The sequence below is a fragment of the Neolamprologus brichardi genome, chromosome 14 (genome assembly GCF_056152115.1).
Source record: "Neolamprologus brichardi isolate AB-2024 chromosome 14, ASM5615211v1, whole genome shotgun sequence".
NCBI lineage: Eukaryota > Metazoa > Chordata > Actinopteri > Cichliformes > Cichlidae > Neolamprologus > Neolamprologus brichardi.
The window spans coordinates 6,612,083-6,624,759 of record NC_142117.1 but is presented as its reverse complement, the minus strand read 5'-3'; the positions used below and the strand labels follow the sequence as shown (position 1 = coordinate 6,624,759).

The following is a 12,677-nucleotide window of genomic DNA, read 5'->3' as shown; positions in this document are numbered from 1 at the left end:
ATGGATTCATGTCCATTTAGATTAAATTACTCATTGAAAACTATGGATTAAAACTATTATTATGTGAGAATTTCAAAAATTACAAATGAAATAAAACACAGGGGCTTAAATAGTTTCCAGTATGCAGTCTGTGATACCAACATATAGTAGAACCAGCGTGTCATATATTTACAGGCAGCAAGCAGGAAAGTGTGCTTGGTTCTCACAGAGCAGGAATGCAAGGCGGCTCTGGCCTTTCTCCAGAGGCATTATAACAGAGAGAGACATGGTACTGAAAGGACCCTGGACTGGAACCTACAGTACAGAAGAATCCTGTACCAGCAAAGATGCTGACATAAATATAACTTCCAAGGGAAGAAAAGCTTATTTAAAATCATATTTTAAATAAAAATCAGAGTATTATTTTAACAGATTTGTCAGAAGTTTCAGTTAATGATCTTCTTGATTTCCTCTTGCCAATTAAAATGAAAGCATGTAGCTAATGAAAGCTACATACTTAAAATTAAGTGCCCAATAAGTGCCCAGAGAACTGCTGCAACAATGGTTTGGAGTTTCTTTGTGACCTCGGGGCAGCAGTCTTTGACCTAAAGCTTAGAAATAGTGCAAACTGGCAACTTGCTAATCTCCTACATCAAGCATTACTTCCAGTTGTGTTGATTATGTGTGACCGTGTGACTTGACACAAATACATCAGTCTGATAGTGTGAAGGGTGCTTGTCCCTGCATGTCACCTAATCCACACTGAGTTCATATTTGCCTGCAGGAACACTTGGACTGGATTCCACATGAGTCTGCTAGGACCGCTTTCTTCCATTTGCACATTATTTCTAAAATTAGAAATATCCTATCTCAGAGTGATGCTGGACTACTGTAATTCATTATTATCACTGTGTCCTAAAAACTCACTGAAAAGCCTACAGTTAATCCAAAAGCGCTGCAGCAAGAGTATTGTCAGGGACTAGAAAGAAACTGCTTATTTCTCCTAAATTGGCTTCCCTTCATTGGCTTCACTGGCTTAATGATAATAATAATAATAATAATAATAATAATAATAATAATGATAATAATAATAATAATAATACGTTTTATTTATAGACGCCTTTCAGACCCTCAAGGTCACCTTACAGTAGCACGTAAACAATACCATAAAAAACATAAGAAAAATGTATATATAGCAAACATGTAGATAAAATTTAGACATAAACAGTCATGAAAGTATGACTGCAAATATAAAAAATGAGCAAGGTAAAAATGGCCTAAGAACTGACAGAAGGGAAGCTGAAGAAGAGCGGAGTGTACAAAGGGGTGAGTATGTATGGAGAAGATCGGATAGATATGGAGGAGCAAAGTTATGAAGCGCTTTGAAAGTGAGAAGCAGGATCTTGAAATTGACACGGAGGTGAATTGGGAGCCAATGGAGCTGTTTAAGAACAGGTGTTATATGTTCAGTGGATCTAGTTCTGGAAATAATACGAGCAGCTGTATTTTGAACCAACTGCAGTTTATGGAGGGATTTATAAGGTAAACCATAGAGAAGAGAATTACAGTAATCCAGACGAGATGTGACAAGAGCATTGACAAGTATGGCGGTACTGTGTGGTGTGAGTGAGGGACAAAGACGGTTAATATTACGGAGACGAAAGTAGGAAGACCGAGTGATATTATTTATATGTGCTGTGAAGGACAGAGTGCTATCGAGAAGGACATCAAGACTCTTAACCTGAGGGGAGGGTGTGACAACAGAGAGGCTTAAATCCAGAATTGAATCCAAAATCCTGCTCCTCACATGCAAGGTCTTGATTAATCAAGCCACATCTTATCTTAAAGACATTGTAGTACCATATCACCCCATTAGAGCACTTTGCTCTTGCACAGCAGGCTTACTTGTTGTTCCTAGAGTATTTAAAAGTAGAATGGGGAAGCAGAGCCTTCAGTTTTCAGGCCCCTCTTCTGTGGAACCAGCTTCCAGTTTGGATTCAGGAGACAGACACTATCTCTACTTTTAATATTAGGCTTAAAACTTTCCTTTTTGCTAAAGCATATAGTTAGGGCTGGACCAGGTGACTCTGAATCCTCCCTTAGTTATGCTGCAATAGGCATAGGCTGCTGGGGGATTCCCATGATGCATTGAGTATTTCTTCTTCAGTCACCTATCTCACTCACTATGGTTTAATAGTTGTACAAAGTTTTAAAACGTTTTAGTAATCTCTGGCTCTCATCCATAGCATGTCTTCTATTCTGTGTTCCTCCTCTCACCCCAACCGGTCACGGCAGATGGCCGCCCCTCCCTGAGCCTGGTTCTCCCAGAGGTTTCTTTCTGTTGAAAGGGAGTTTTTCCTTTCCACTTTCGCCAAAGTGTTTGCTCATACCCCCTATGATTGTTGGGTTTTTCTCTGTATGTATTATAAAGCGCCTTGAGGTGACCGTTATTGTGATTTGGCACTGTATAGATAAACTACACTAAACTCTCAGCAGTTGGAGGATACTCAACTGCAGAATCAGACTTAGATAAATGGTTCATAGTGTGCATAGTGTGCGCTTCTGACTGTCACTGTGTCCTATAATACAATGCCATTTTTGAAATCAAATGTATTTCTTTAGAATATTGCAGCACTTTCACAGGAACGCCTCACAGATGCCTGTTTAAATAAATACACTTGAGTGTTTAATTTGACTGTTGGATTTGTACTTCAGTGCTAGTTGTACTTTATCTTACATGTGAACTTTATGAGACCATCTTCTTCTTTCAGCGTCATTTTAAGGGTTGACACAGCGGATTGTCTGATTCCATCTCACTATATCCTGGCATCCTCCTCTGTCACACCAACCCTCTGCATGTCCTCCTTCACTACACGCTCTACTGTCCTAGTCGCCTGTCTCAACTTCTCTCTGAACTCTGTGTGCTACATTCTTCCTATTATTAGACCACATTAAACTTTGCAAAGGCTCACAGTTTGGAATTTCATTGACAGGCTTCCTGACAGTGTCGATGCAGCTATCTGCTTGGCTTCAGCTCTGCTTTTTGCAGTTGGTGAATTGGATTTCTCAATGTGTTTGCCCTGTCAGTTGTTTCACAAAGTAGAATTAGATAAGTTATAACAGAACAGTATGGAAATCTATCAATCTGAATGGTTACTTTCAGGTAGAAAATACACGGTTCCACATTTTACATTTAAAAGATATAGTTAGATTCACTTAATGCTGCAGTGTGCAGGTCACACAATCAGTGATTTGTGTTAGTAAATTGTGATTTGTTGTGCTTTTATGTACCGCAGGTAAAATAAGTATTGAACATGCTTTTACCGAATGTATTTAATACTCCATACAAAAGCCTTTGTTGGTGATGTGCCAGCTTCAAAATGCCTACTGTATGGAGAAACCAGTCACATGCATTTCTAAATGTGATTCTGTCTTCAAATCCTGTAGGTTACTGAATTTCTGATTCTCATCATTTTCACTCTGTCTGAAATCTGGTGTGGGGAGCACCTGGTTGTGGATGTTTCTTCCACTTTTAGATTATGGCCACAACACTGCTCACCGGAACCTTCAGTAGTTTAGAAATCCTTCTGGAACCGATGCCATCTGTATGTTTTGCAAGAATAATGTGGTGAAGGTCTTGGGGGAGCTCGCTGGTTTTACCCATCATGAGATGTTGCTTGTGTGACACCGTTTTGTAATGGATCAGCTGGGACTGAACTAGCTGATATTAATTTCCACTAAGTAGCAGCGTTGCTTTCTAATTACTGATAGATTTCAGCAGCTGTCATGACTTTCTGCACTTCCCTTTCTTCCCATGCTCAGTCCTTTTTCCCTGTTCCCATTTCTCATTACTACACATAATTTATGGACATCTACGGTTTGTTTTCTTTGTATGTGTGGATTGGATGGGTTGTTATGAGAATTTCATGCCAGTAGCACCTTTAGAAATATATTTACTTAGAAAACTTATTTTACCCGTTGAATGTGCTGGTTATAATGGTTGTACTGGTAGTGACTAGAACAAATGTTCTCTTTGGGAACAACAAACATTATGGTAGCTATCTCTGTCTTAACTATCAGACCAGATTCAGGCAGCTGCAGACTCTCCAGCAGAGACCAAAAAAATACAGAATGACAGAAGACAGAAAGTAAAAGCACTGTTGCGCTCACTTTTATTCATATTTATTTATTTATATATATATATAAATATATATATGTATATATATATATATATATATATATATATATATATATATATATATATATATATATATATATATATATATATAGTCATGTGTTTGACTGCCACAGTTAAAAAGTGTGACTCATCACATTATCACCTGTAAGCATAAATAATGACTTTTTTTTCTCTCTTGAAACCTGGTAAATAAACCAACTGAAAACAGTTACGGGTCATTTTCAGCACCATTGAATAGTACATTCTCTATATTGCATCAGGATATAAAAATATACAGATATAGTGTTTTTTAAAACATTCTTTCCATGTTGTTCAATGGTATGAAACAAGAGAGGAAGAAAAGACCCCATACTGACAATGAGGATTATTACCGTTATCATCTGTATTATTAATCTGTAGCCGACCCTTAGCAGACCGTGCGCTCATCCGTTCACAGCACTTTTAAAATATCAGTAGCAGCCACACGTGGGAGAAACAAATAAAATAAAACACGAGTTAGAGGCAGACTTCTTCTCTGGAACATTTCACGCTCACAGTGCCACCGACCCTCCCAACCACTTTTAGAGAACAAAAGAAAAACAGGAGAGTGATGGAGATGCTAATAGAGACCTGGGAGTGCTGGAGGGTTGTGGGAGGGAAAACCAAGCAGGCCGGTGGGCTGCAAGCTTCTCGTATCCATGACCAGTCCAGTTATAGACACGGTCTAAACACTGTACATCCACAGTCCAGGATGGTAACGATGCTAGGGGCCTCTATTAAGGCCTCTACCCCGCCCCAAAAACTATCAATGAAAAACCCTCAACATGAATTCAAAGCAGAAAAACGTGAAGAAAGAAAGCAAGAAGAAAAATAATAAACTGGGTCGTCTCAGTTTTAATGGTTTGAGGCAAACAAGAAGATCACAAAGAGAAGACGAAGAAGAAGGAAAGGCGTGGTCAGGACCAGAGTTCAGTTTGCAGTGCATAGAGAGGGGCTTCTGAGATGGAGACTGAGTCCCCTGGTTGGTTCACTCAGATGGGATTATTGCCCTCTGTCAACCTCACACACACACGCACACACACACACACACACATAGAGTAAACGCACGTCCACCCACAACCAGCAACATGTGGGAGTACAAACGGAGAGCAGAATTAAAAAAGCCAGTGGTTTCCAGCCTGTCCCCCCATCCAGCAGTCTCTGTGGAGTGATGTGTATGTGTGTGTGTGTTTGTGTGAGCCATGTAATGTATGTCCAAGTAAAATTTCTAAACAGGCCAGGCTCCAACAGCACTCTCATGTGTTGCGTGTCCATCCGTCCAGTGTCTGTCTGTGAGTCAGAGTGGTGCTGTGGCCTGTCCTCCTCTACGACGCTTCACATCCGTGAGGAGCAAGCCAGCTCGTAGAACAAGACGTAGGCGTCGCTGCTGCGCACTTGGCTGGAGGACATTGGCGTTACTCTGAAAGGAAAGCAAGAGAAGAGAGTATATAAAGTACATAAATAAAATAAAATTGAACTTAAGCCTTTGAACACTTGATTATAATGTATCATTTATATATTTTATTCAAGCAAAAATTATCTCATGATCCTCTGAGTGAGCTATAGGGTGTCTTTATAGATATTAACTGTAGACATAATCGCAGTCTGTTTGAGCAGTTAGTATGCAGTAGGATGCCATATAGTGTAACTCCTATCTTACTCTAATAGAAGTTACAACATGATAAATGGGATAAAAAGTCAAACTGAAAGTTAGTGCACAAAGGGAATGAAGCTGTCAGGCACTATACTTGCTACTTCAGTCACACACTGCTGTCTAAAACAACCTGCCCAGACTTTGAATGTAATGACTAATTGAGTTAGCTGAAAGCTCCACCTGAGCCTCATCATATGTGTGTAAGTACATTTAGCAGAGCACCATATTAAAAGCAGAATGTCTGAATTTGGTGATTTTGAGATGAGATGTCAAGTCTGAGGGAGCCCACGTGCTAACATGGTTTCCAAATGGATTAATTCTGTTGGCTAGTGCTGATGCCAGGAGGATGTGTAACAAATGATGTATGCCTTCCAGGAACGACTTTGATGCTTGATTAATAGGAAAGCATTAAATCAATGCTGCAGCCTGACATACGCCTTCCCTCAAACATCTGTTTGGTTGTGTGAGTGTAGAATACAGTACAAAGCATCTGTTAAATGTAACACAGTTGTAATTGTTTCTAGCTTGCTCATTATGTTGATGCAGCAATGTGGAACAGTGTCGAAATCTACAAGCGTTCTTGTTTTCTGAGCTTGAAATCATCTGTGTGCACTCAGTCGGCTGTCTTCTGTTATAGTAAAAGTTACTGTTGTTCAAGATTTATCAGCTCCAACGTGAGCAGCTCAGTTTCGGATGTAATGTTAGAACAAAGCAGACACACACGGGTAGAAAAGAAAAACAACACTAACGATTCACTGCTTCTTTATGGATGGTGGCTTTACTTTGCAGTAATGCATATATATATATACTGTATGCATGCTGGTGTATGAGGAGGTAAAGGAAACAAATTCACTTAGTCAATCTAATTTGCTTTGTTTCCATGCCGGAGTAACTTTCAGAATCATCATCAATTCATTTATCTTTCATGAAGCTATCAAATGGTTTCAGTGCCAGCGTGCATGCTGTACACTCCCAAACACACACACAGAACAGCGTGAGCTATGTGTAGTCATCAGGGTACAACCCCCGAAGAGTGACGGAGAACCAGCATCAGACCTGACAACAGTGTTGAGTAAGAGGAAGCGTGCAAGGGTATGAATGAGTGCAGCGCAGCAGGAAACAGCCTGGAGTGACCAACGGGATGCTAAGCAGAGCAGATAGCACCCGCAACTCTTACTATCACTCCTCAACTCTGTTATCTTAGCCAGGGGGTGTTTGTGTGCTTGTGAGAGCAATAACAGCCTGTAAAATTATCATTATCAACGAGCTGACTTCTCCACACAGCTCCTATGATCTTCTACACGAACAGTGAACTGTCATAGTAACACTAAGTGTGTGTGTGTGTCTGTGTGAGATTTGTGGCGAACCTACCTGGAGTCATTGAACGTGTACCATTCTCCCGAGCTGGGATTGCGACAGTAGGCTGTGTAGTGGCCGCCCATAGTGGTGCCTGAGTGGTTGGACACTGCGTACAGGTTGTACACTGCATTTACTGCAAGGCGACAAAACACATGTTTAAAGGGACAGTTCACCCAAAAATCAAATCTAGATATTGTCTCAATAGCCTGTAGTGATTGCTCACCACAATGGGCCATGACTTAAAGTATAATGGAACTAGAAAAAAATCTGAATGGAGAATTCATGTAGAAACCATTATTTTAATGTTGTAGATCTGGGGCATTGGCTTGAACTGCTGCCTCACAGCACAAAGGCAGAAACTAGCTCACACCTAAACACTGAATAAACTTCTCTGTGAGCCAGAGAGAAAAGTTCTACATTTAGTGTAAACATAGCGTTCTGTGGCAGTCCACTCGTGGAGAGTACAAGCTCATTACTTACTGCTGTTTTCAGAGGCAAACTCCCGCAGGTCAAGATCCTTCATGGGGAAGTTAACAAATGTGGACAGTTTGCTGGTTCTTCGTGCCTCAGAGAAGCGCTTCAGGTCTTTAGAGGAAAGGGAGTCAAGGAACAGATGCTCTGCATACAGTAAACTGTACATCAAGCCAACATTCAACATGACTACTCGGAACGGCTTCACTCCACTGAGGCTTTAGAATGACACATCCATCACCTCAGTGACTTGACAAATTCATAACAGCCAATTAGCAGCTCGCTAAAACATCTGATCATGTGCGCCGTCAGCGCTCACTCACTTAATTATACTGTTGGGCTTATACACATGACAACTTCCTGCCTGCAAGCAGAGCTGTCTGCTGCTAACTGTTCACAGCACTTTTCTATTGCAGCTATTGTCATAGCTGCAACAGAATAGCTAAGGGTCAGCTAATTACTAGAAAAACACTTTTTGCAATTCAGTAGAACAGAAAACAAAGCAGTAAGTCATAAAATCTCAATAAAGCATTCAGCTACCCCACATGCCTCAGTACAGCATCACAGCAGGTGATGAATAAAGCAAAGGATACGCAGCACTAAAATCTTGGGGAATTTCTGTATTGTGAACTTTTTAGTGCATCTCCTCCTGGCTTTACATCTGTAGCACGTCTTTGAGAAGAAACAGAATAAGATCAGTCAGTGTTTAAGAACAGGAATCATAGAGGAACCACCACACAAGATAAAAAGCACAAGTTACTCACTCAGTCTAAACTATCTCTGACCATCTATGTGCAGCTTACATTTGTACTGAGCATAAAACAAACTGCAGTTTATAGATAGTTTCCCTTTTGGATGCTGTGTAAGTTCTGTGGGAAGGATTTTCTGGGAAAGAAAGCCTTTAATTTGAATTACTTTATAAGCATTTTACAGTTTGTTGTTGAACAGGAAACCAAACCAGTTTTCCTAAATTTTCTGCTTCTGCAGTTACTTTGTTCTGCCTTTGTAGGGCAGTGTAACTCCTCTAATTACATGTATATGAAGAGTTTCTGAAGAAATACAGTTTTTTCTTATTTTTATATTTGGCCTGTCACACTGCTGGATGCTCACATTAAACATGACCAACAACACCTTTACATTTGTAAAAACAGTTCTACTGTCATTTATGATTCATTCAGGTGTAAACATATTGTTGTGCACTTTGTGCGTCAAAGTATGAATTTGTTTTGAAAATTGTGTTTTTTACTTGTATTTATGTTGTATGGTCTACCTTACAATATAAAGTGCCTTGAGGCAACTGTTGCTGTGATTTGGCACTGTAAAAATAAAATTGAACTGAATGCTAGGTTTGCAGTTTGGTTTTGGAAATCCTACAATTGCAAGTTCGGGAGGAAGTCTTATGGCTTCTTTTAATAGCTTAAAGCCAGGCGAGGGGCAGCCAATAATATAGAAGTGAAAGGGTGGACTTAAAAGGACAGGAACTAAAGCAGCTTGTTTCAAACAGAGGATCAACTCAACTGAGTCAGGGGCAGCAACGAGCCCTGTATATGTTAATAGGGATTATTTTAAACTGTGAATCATGCAATTCTGTCATCGTCTAAGAATAAAAAAGGAGCTGAAATTAGCTTAATTATAAAGTAAACAATATCAACTCTTATAACCACAAATACGCACAAATAAAACAAATCTCATGTTCTGTGTTAGCTGTGCTAACTCAACACTGGATAGGAAAAGTATGAAGTCAAAGTGGTGATTATCATAAGCTCTTTTTGTCAATGCAAGCAGTGAACACCTACCGGCTTTTCATCCCCATCAAGGACGTCTTCTTTGGTGAAGAGTCGCATGCAGTCCATCAGACTCACCTCACCATAGCCCTTCTGAGCACAGATGCATTCACATTACATTCACACACACGAAGCAAAAACAAATAGAGACAGGAAAGAAACGAAGAAGTACATATTAGGAGCTGTGGACACAGGAAGTGTTTCTATATTTAGTGCAAATCATCATAAAACACACACACACACACCCACACTCATACACTGATTGTGCTGACATTTGTGTCTGCTGCCCTTCTGGTACGCGTTACGTAAGAAGGACAAACACAGGTCCCTGTCTGGACCTCTGAGTCTGTGCTCTAACCTTGGCGATAGGCAGAGAGAGATCCCAGAAGGGGTCGAAGACAGTGGAGCAGAAACCACAGTGGCTGCAGGTCAACGAGCTCTTCAGCTGTCCCACAAACAGGTCTGGAGAAGCACAGATCAAAGAGTACATCAAAGAAACAGATGAGAAAGTTTATCTTCCTTTTCATTTCCATTTAACCACGTTCTGTTTATGTCTTGTTTGTGCAAGGTGAATTTTCACATTGGTGACAAATAAAACTGAGCTGCAGCCCATTTACTCACCTACTATCTTACTGTCCTCTCGCTCCAGGTATTTACTCCACATCTTCTTCCCTTTCTCCTCATCTCTGAGGGGGGAGTATGAGTTAGAAGTTAGAAAGTGTAAGCCTTACATGAAGTGTAAGGCTTACACTTCATGTACATATGTAGTGCCTGAGCCCCCAGCAGGCAGCTGATAGTTAGGAAGATGGCTAAGATGGGGGAAATCATACTGAGCTGTTGTGACACTGTAAAAGGGTTTCAAAAATAACAAAAAGCAACAAGAGAACCTGGCCTAATTTATCTTAACTACCAAGGTGTCTAAGAACCATTTTAGGGGATTAAAAAGATGCTTTACAGACACACTTCCTCCTGTGAAACACTTTTTCATGCTGTGTGCAGATATTTTCCTGCAGTTTTAACAGTGCAGCAGAGAGGATGTGTTTTTAGGACAATACTGGAAGTTGCTGGAATTAACTCTGACCCTTAAACAAACCGTGGTTAGATAACTGTTAATTATATTAATGAAAAACTGGAGCATTAAGTGCTTGTGGCCCCCAGAGAGGAAACAAATCAGCATGGGAGGTGAAACTATTGCACATGGCCTTGAATTAAAGCTTAATGATGAGGCCTCAGTGATTAGTGCTGTCTTGGTTTGGGGCTTGTATTCATACTGTACGCTGCACATAACCTATTCAGAGATTTGGCCCTGATGAATTACTAAGCTAATGTGATTCAGGCTGGTTACGTATGAGTAAAAACTCTAATAAAATACAATAAACAGTTGTACTGTTCATCTGTGAAACTTCCAAACACATCCTCATCTCCAGCTAACAAAGTCCACTTTTCAAAACAGTGTTAGTGTGAGTCAGTGCAGGTACACACGCACGTGTGTCGGTCTGATTACTCACGGCAGGTGGTCGAAGTCCTCCACAGTGCCTCTCGGCCTCACAGTGACCCTGTTGACCTCGTTGTGCAGGCCGTCCAGGAGGAAGCGAAGGAACTCCTGAGCATCCTGTTGGCTGTGATACACCAAAACAGTTAGGGCTATGAAAATCAAAATCATGTCGCAAAAAAACAGAAAATAAAAAATAAAATGATTACAAAGCTTACTTGTATCCCACAAATCTGGGAGCATATCTCTGGATCTGTGTTTTAAATTCGGACGGGCTGACAGCCTCACTGCTGGATGATGTCCACATGGTCTGTAGCAGCTTGGCAAATTCTACCAACACAGCAGCAACTAAGGTTATTCACACATGCTGGGACGTAAAATGCTTGTGTCACAGTGGAATGAAATGAAGGTAGGACTCTTTTTCATGCAAACCCTTAAAAGACCAAGAAAACCACTCTTGTTTTTACCTCTTCTAACATGCTTTCAGGTGAAATGTGCAAATCTTCCAGAGATGCGGGGGGTAGGGAGGAATGAGTGTGCTGCTGGTGGACCGCTGTGAGGAGAGTTTGTTTTGGACTCTAAGGGGCCTGTGTGACATGTCTCTCACCTTCCATGAGGGCTGTGTTGGTGCGGCTGTTGTTGTTAAGGTCTCTGCGGTGGGAGTTGTGCAGGCAGTAGTCTCGCAGGCTTTGTGTGTTGCTAAGACACTGCAGGATACTGTTCATGAAACACTGCCAGGACAAAGCAGAGAAAACGGTTTGATTCCAGATGCTATAATCAAATCAGTTTATGCTTTTACTTAATTAATACTGTTAAGTTAAACGTATTACTATTCAAGTCATAATTAATAAGATTTAATACCAAACTTGACATGGACATCAAAAGCAACAAACACATTGTTGTCAGTTCAAAATGAACAATAAGGTCAAATTAATACAGGAAAAACTGTATTAAAAACTGTGACCTTGAATCCTCCCTTAGTTATGCTGCAATAGACATAGGCTGCCGGGGATTCCCATGATGCATTGAGTTTTTCCTTTCCAGTCACCTTTCTCACTCACTATGTGTTGATAGACTTCTCTGCATTGAATCATATCTGTTATTAACCTCTGTCTCTCTTCCACAGCGTGTCTTTTATCCTGTCTTCCTTCTCTCACCCCAACCAATCACAGCAGATGGCCCCGCCCCTCCCTGAGCCTGGTTCTGCCGGAGGTTTCTTCCTGTTAAAAGGGAGTTTTTCCTTCCCACTGTCGCCAGAGTGCTTGCTCATATGATTGTTGGGTTTTTCTCTGTATCTATGAAGTGCCTTGAGGCGACTTTTGTTGTTATTTGGCGCTATATAAATAAAATTGAATTGAATTGAATTGAAAAACTGAATGTATTTGTTAATATAAACAGACAACCACCTTGTTCACCCAAATGTCAAACTCTTGAAAGCCTGACCAATTTATCTGATATTATTGGCTGAAACCAGCAATATGCTACTGCTGGTATGTTGTTTGGAACGCTATACTCACACCAAACAGCTGATCTGACCACAGTCGGGCAGAATGTACACGAGTAAATAAATAACTACACATAACAAATTTAGGGAAATCCTTTTGCCATGTCTAAATGGAAAATAAATACTGGCATATATATTGGAATATGGCATATTAAAATCACCAAATATTAGCACTAGTTTCAAAAATCCTTTACCTACCTTTGACAGGCAATGTTGTT

General features: G+C 40.4%; 1 protein-coding gene across 6 annotated transcripts in view; it reads right to left on the bottom strand.

Moving 5' to 3' along the window:
• Positions 1-5,032: 5,032 nt before the first annotated feature.
• usp2a (ubiquitin specific peptidase 2a) overlaps positions 5,033-12,677 on the bottom strand; it is a 46,373-nt gene continuing 38,728 nt past the window's right edge. For all 6 annotated transcript variants that reach the window (XM_006809811.3, XM_006809812.3, XM_006809814.3 and 3 more), the window contains 10 exons: positions 11,563-11,686; positions 11,174-11,285; positions 10,972-11,082; positions 10,085-10,149; positions 9,822-9,925; positions 9,476-9,556; positions 8,273-8,351; positions 7,689-7,793; positions 7,221-7,341; positions 5,033-5,615 (listed from right to left, as the gene is read on the bottom strand). In XM_006809811.3, coding sequence (XP_006809874.2) covers positions 5,531-5,615; positions 7,221-7,341; positions 7,689-7,793; positions 8,273-8,351; positions 9,476-9,556; positions 9,822-9,925; positions 10,085-10,149; positions 10,972-11,082; positions 11,174-11,285; positions 11,563-11,686 — 987 coding nt within the window. In that variant the 3' untranslated portion in view covers positions 5,033-5,530. The remainder of the gene's footprint in view (positions 5,616-7,220; positions 7,342-7,688; positions 7,794-8,272; positions 8,352-9,475; positions 9,557-9,821; positions 9,926-10,084; positions 10,150-10,971; positions 11,083-11,173; positions 11,286-11,562; positions 11,687-12,677) is intronic.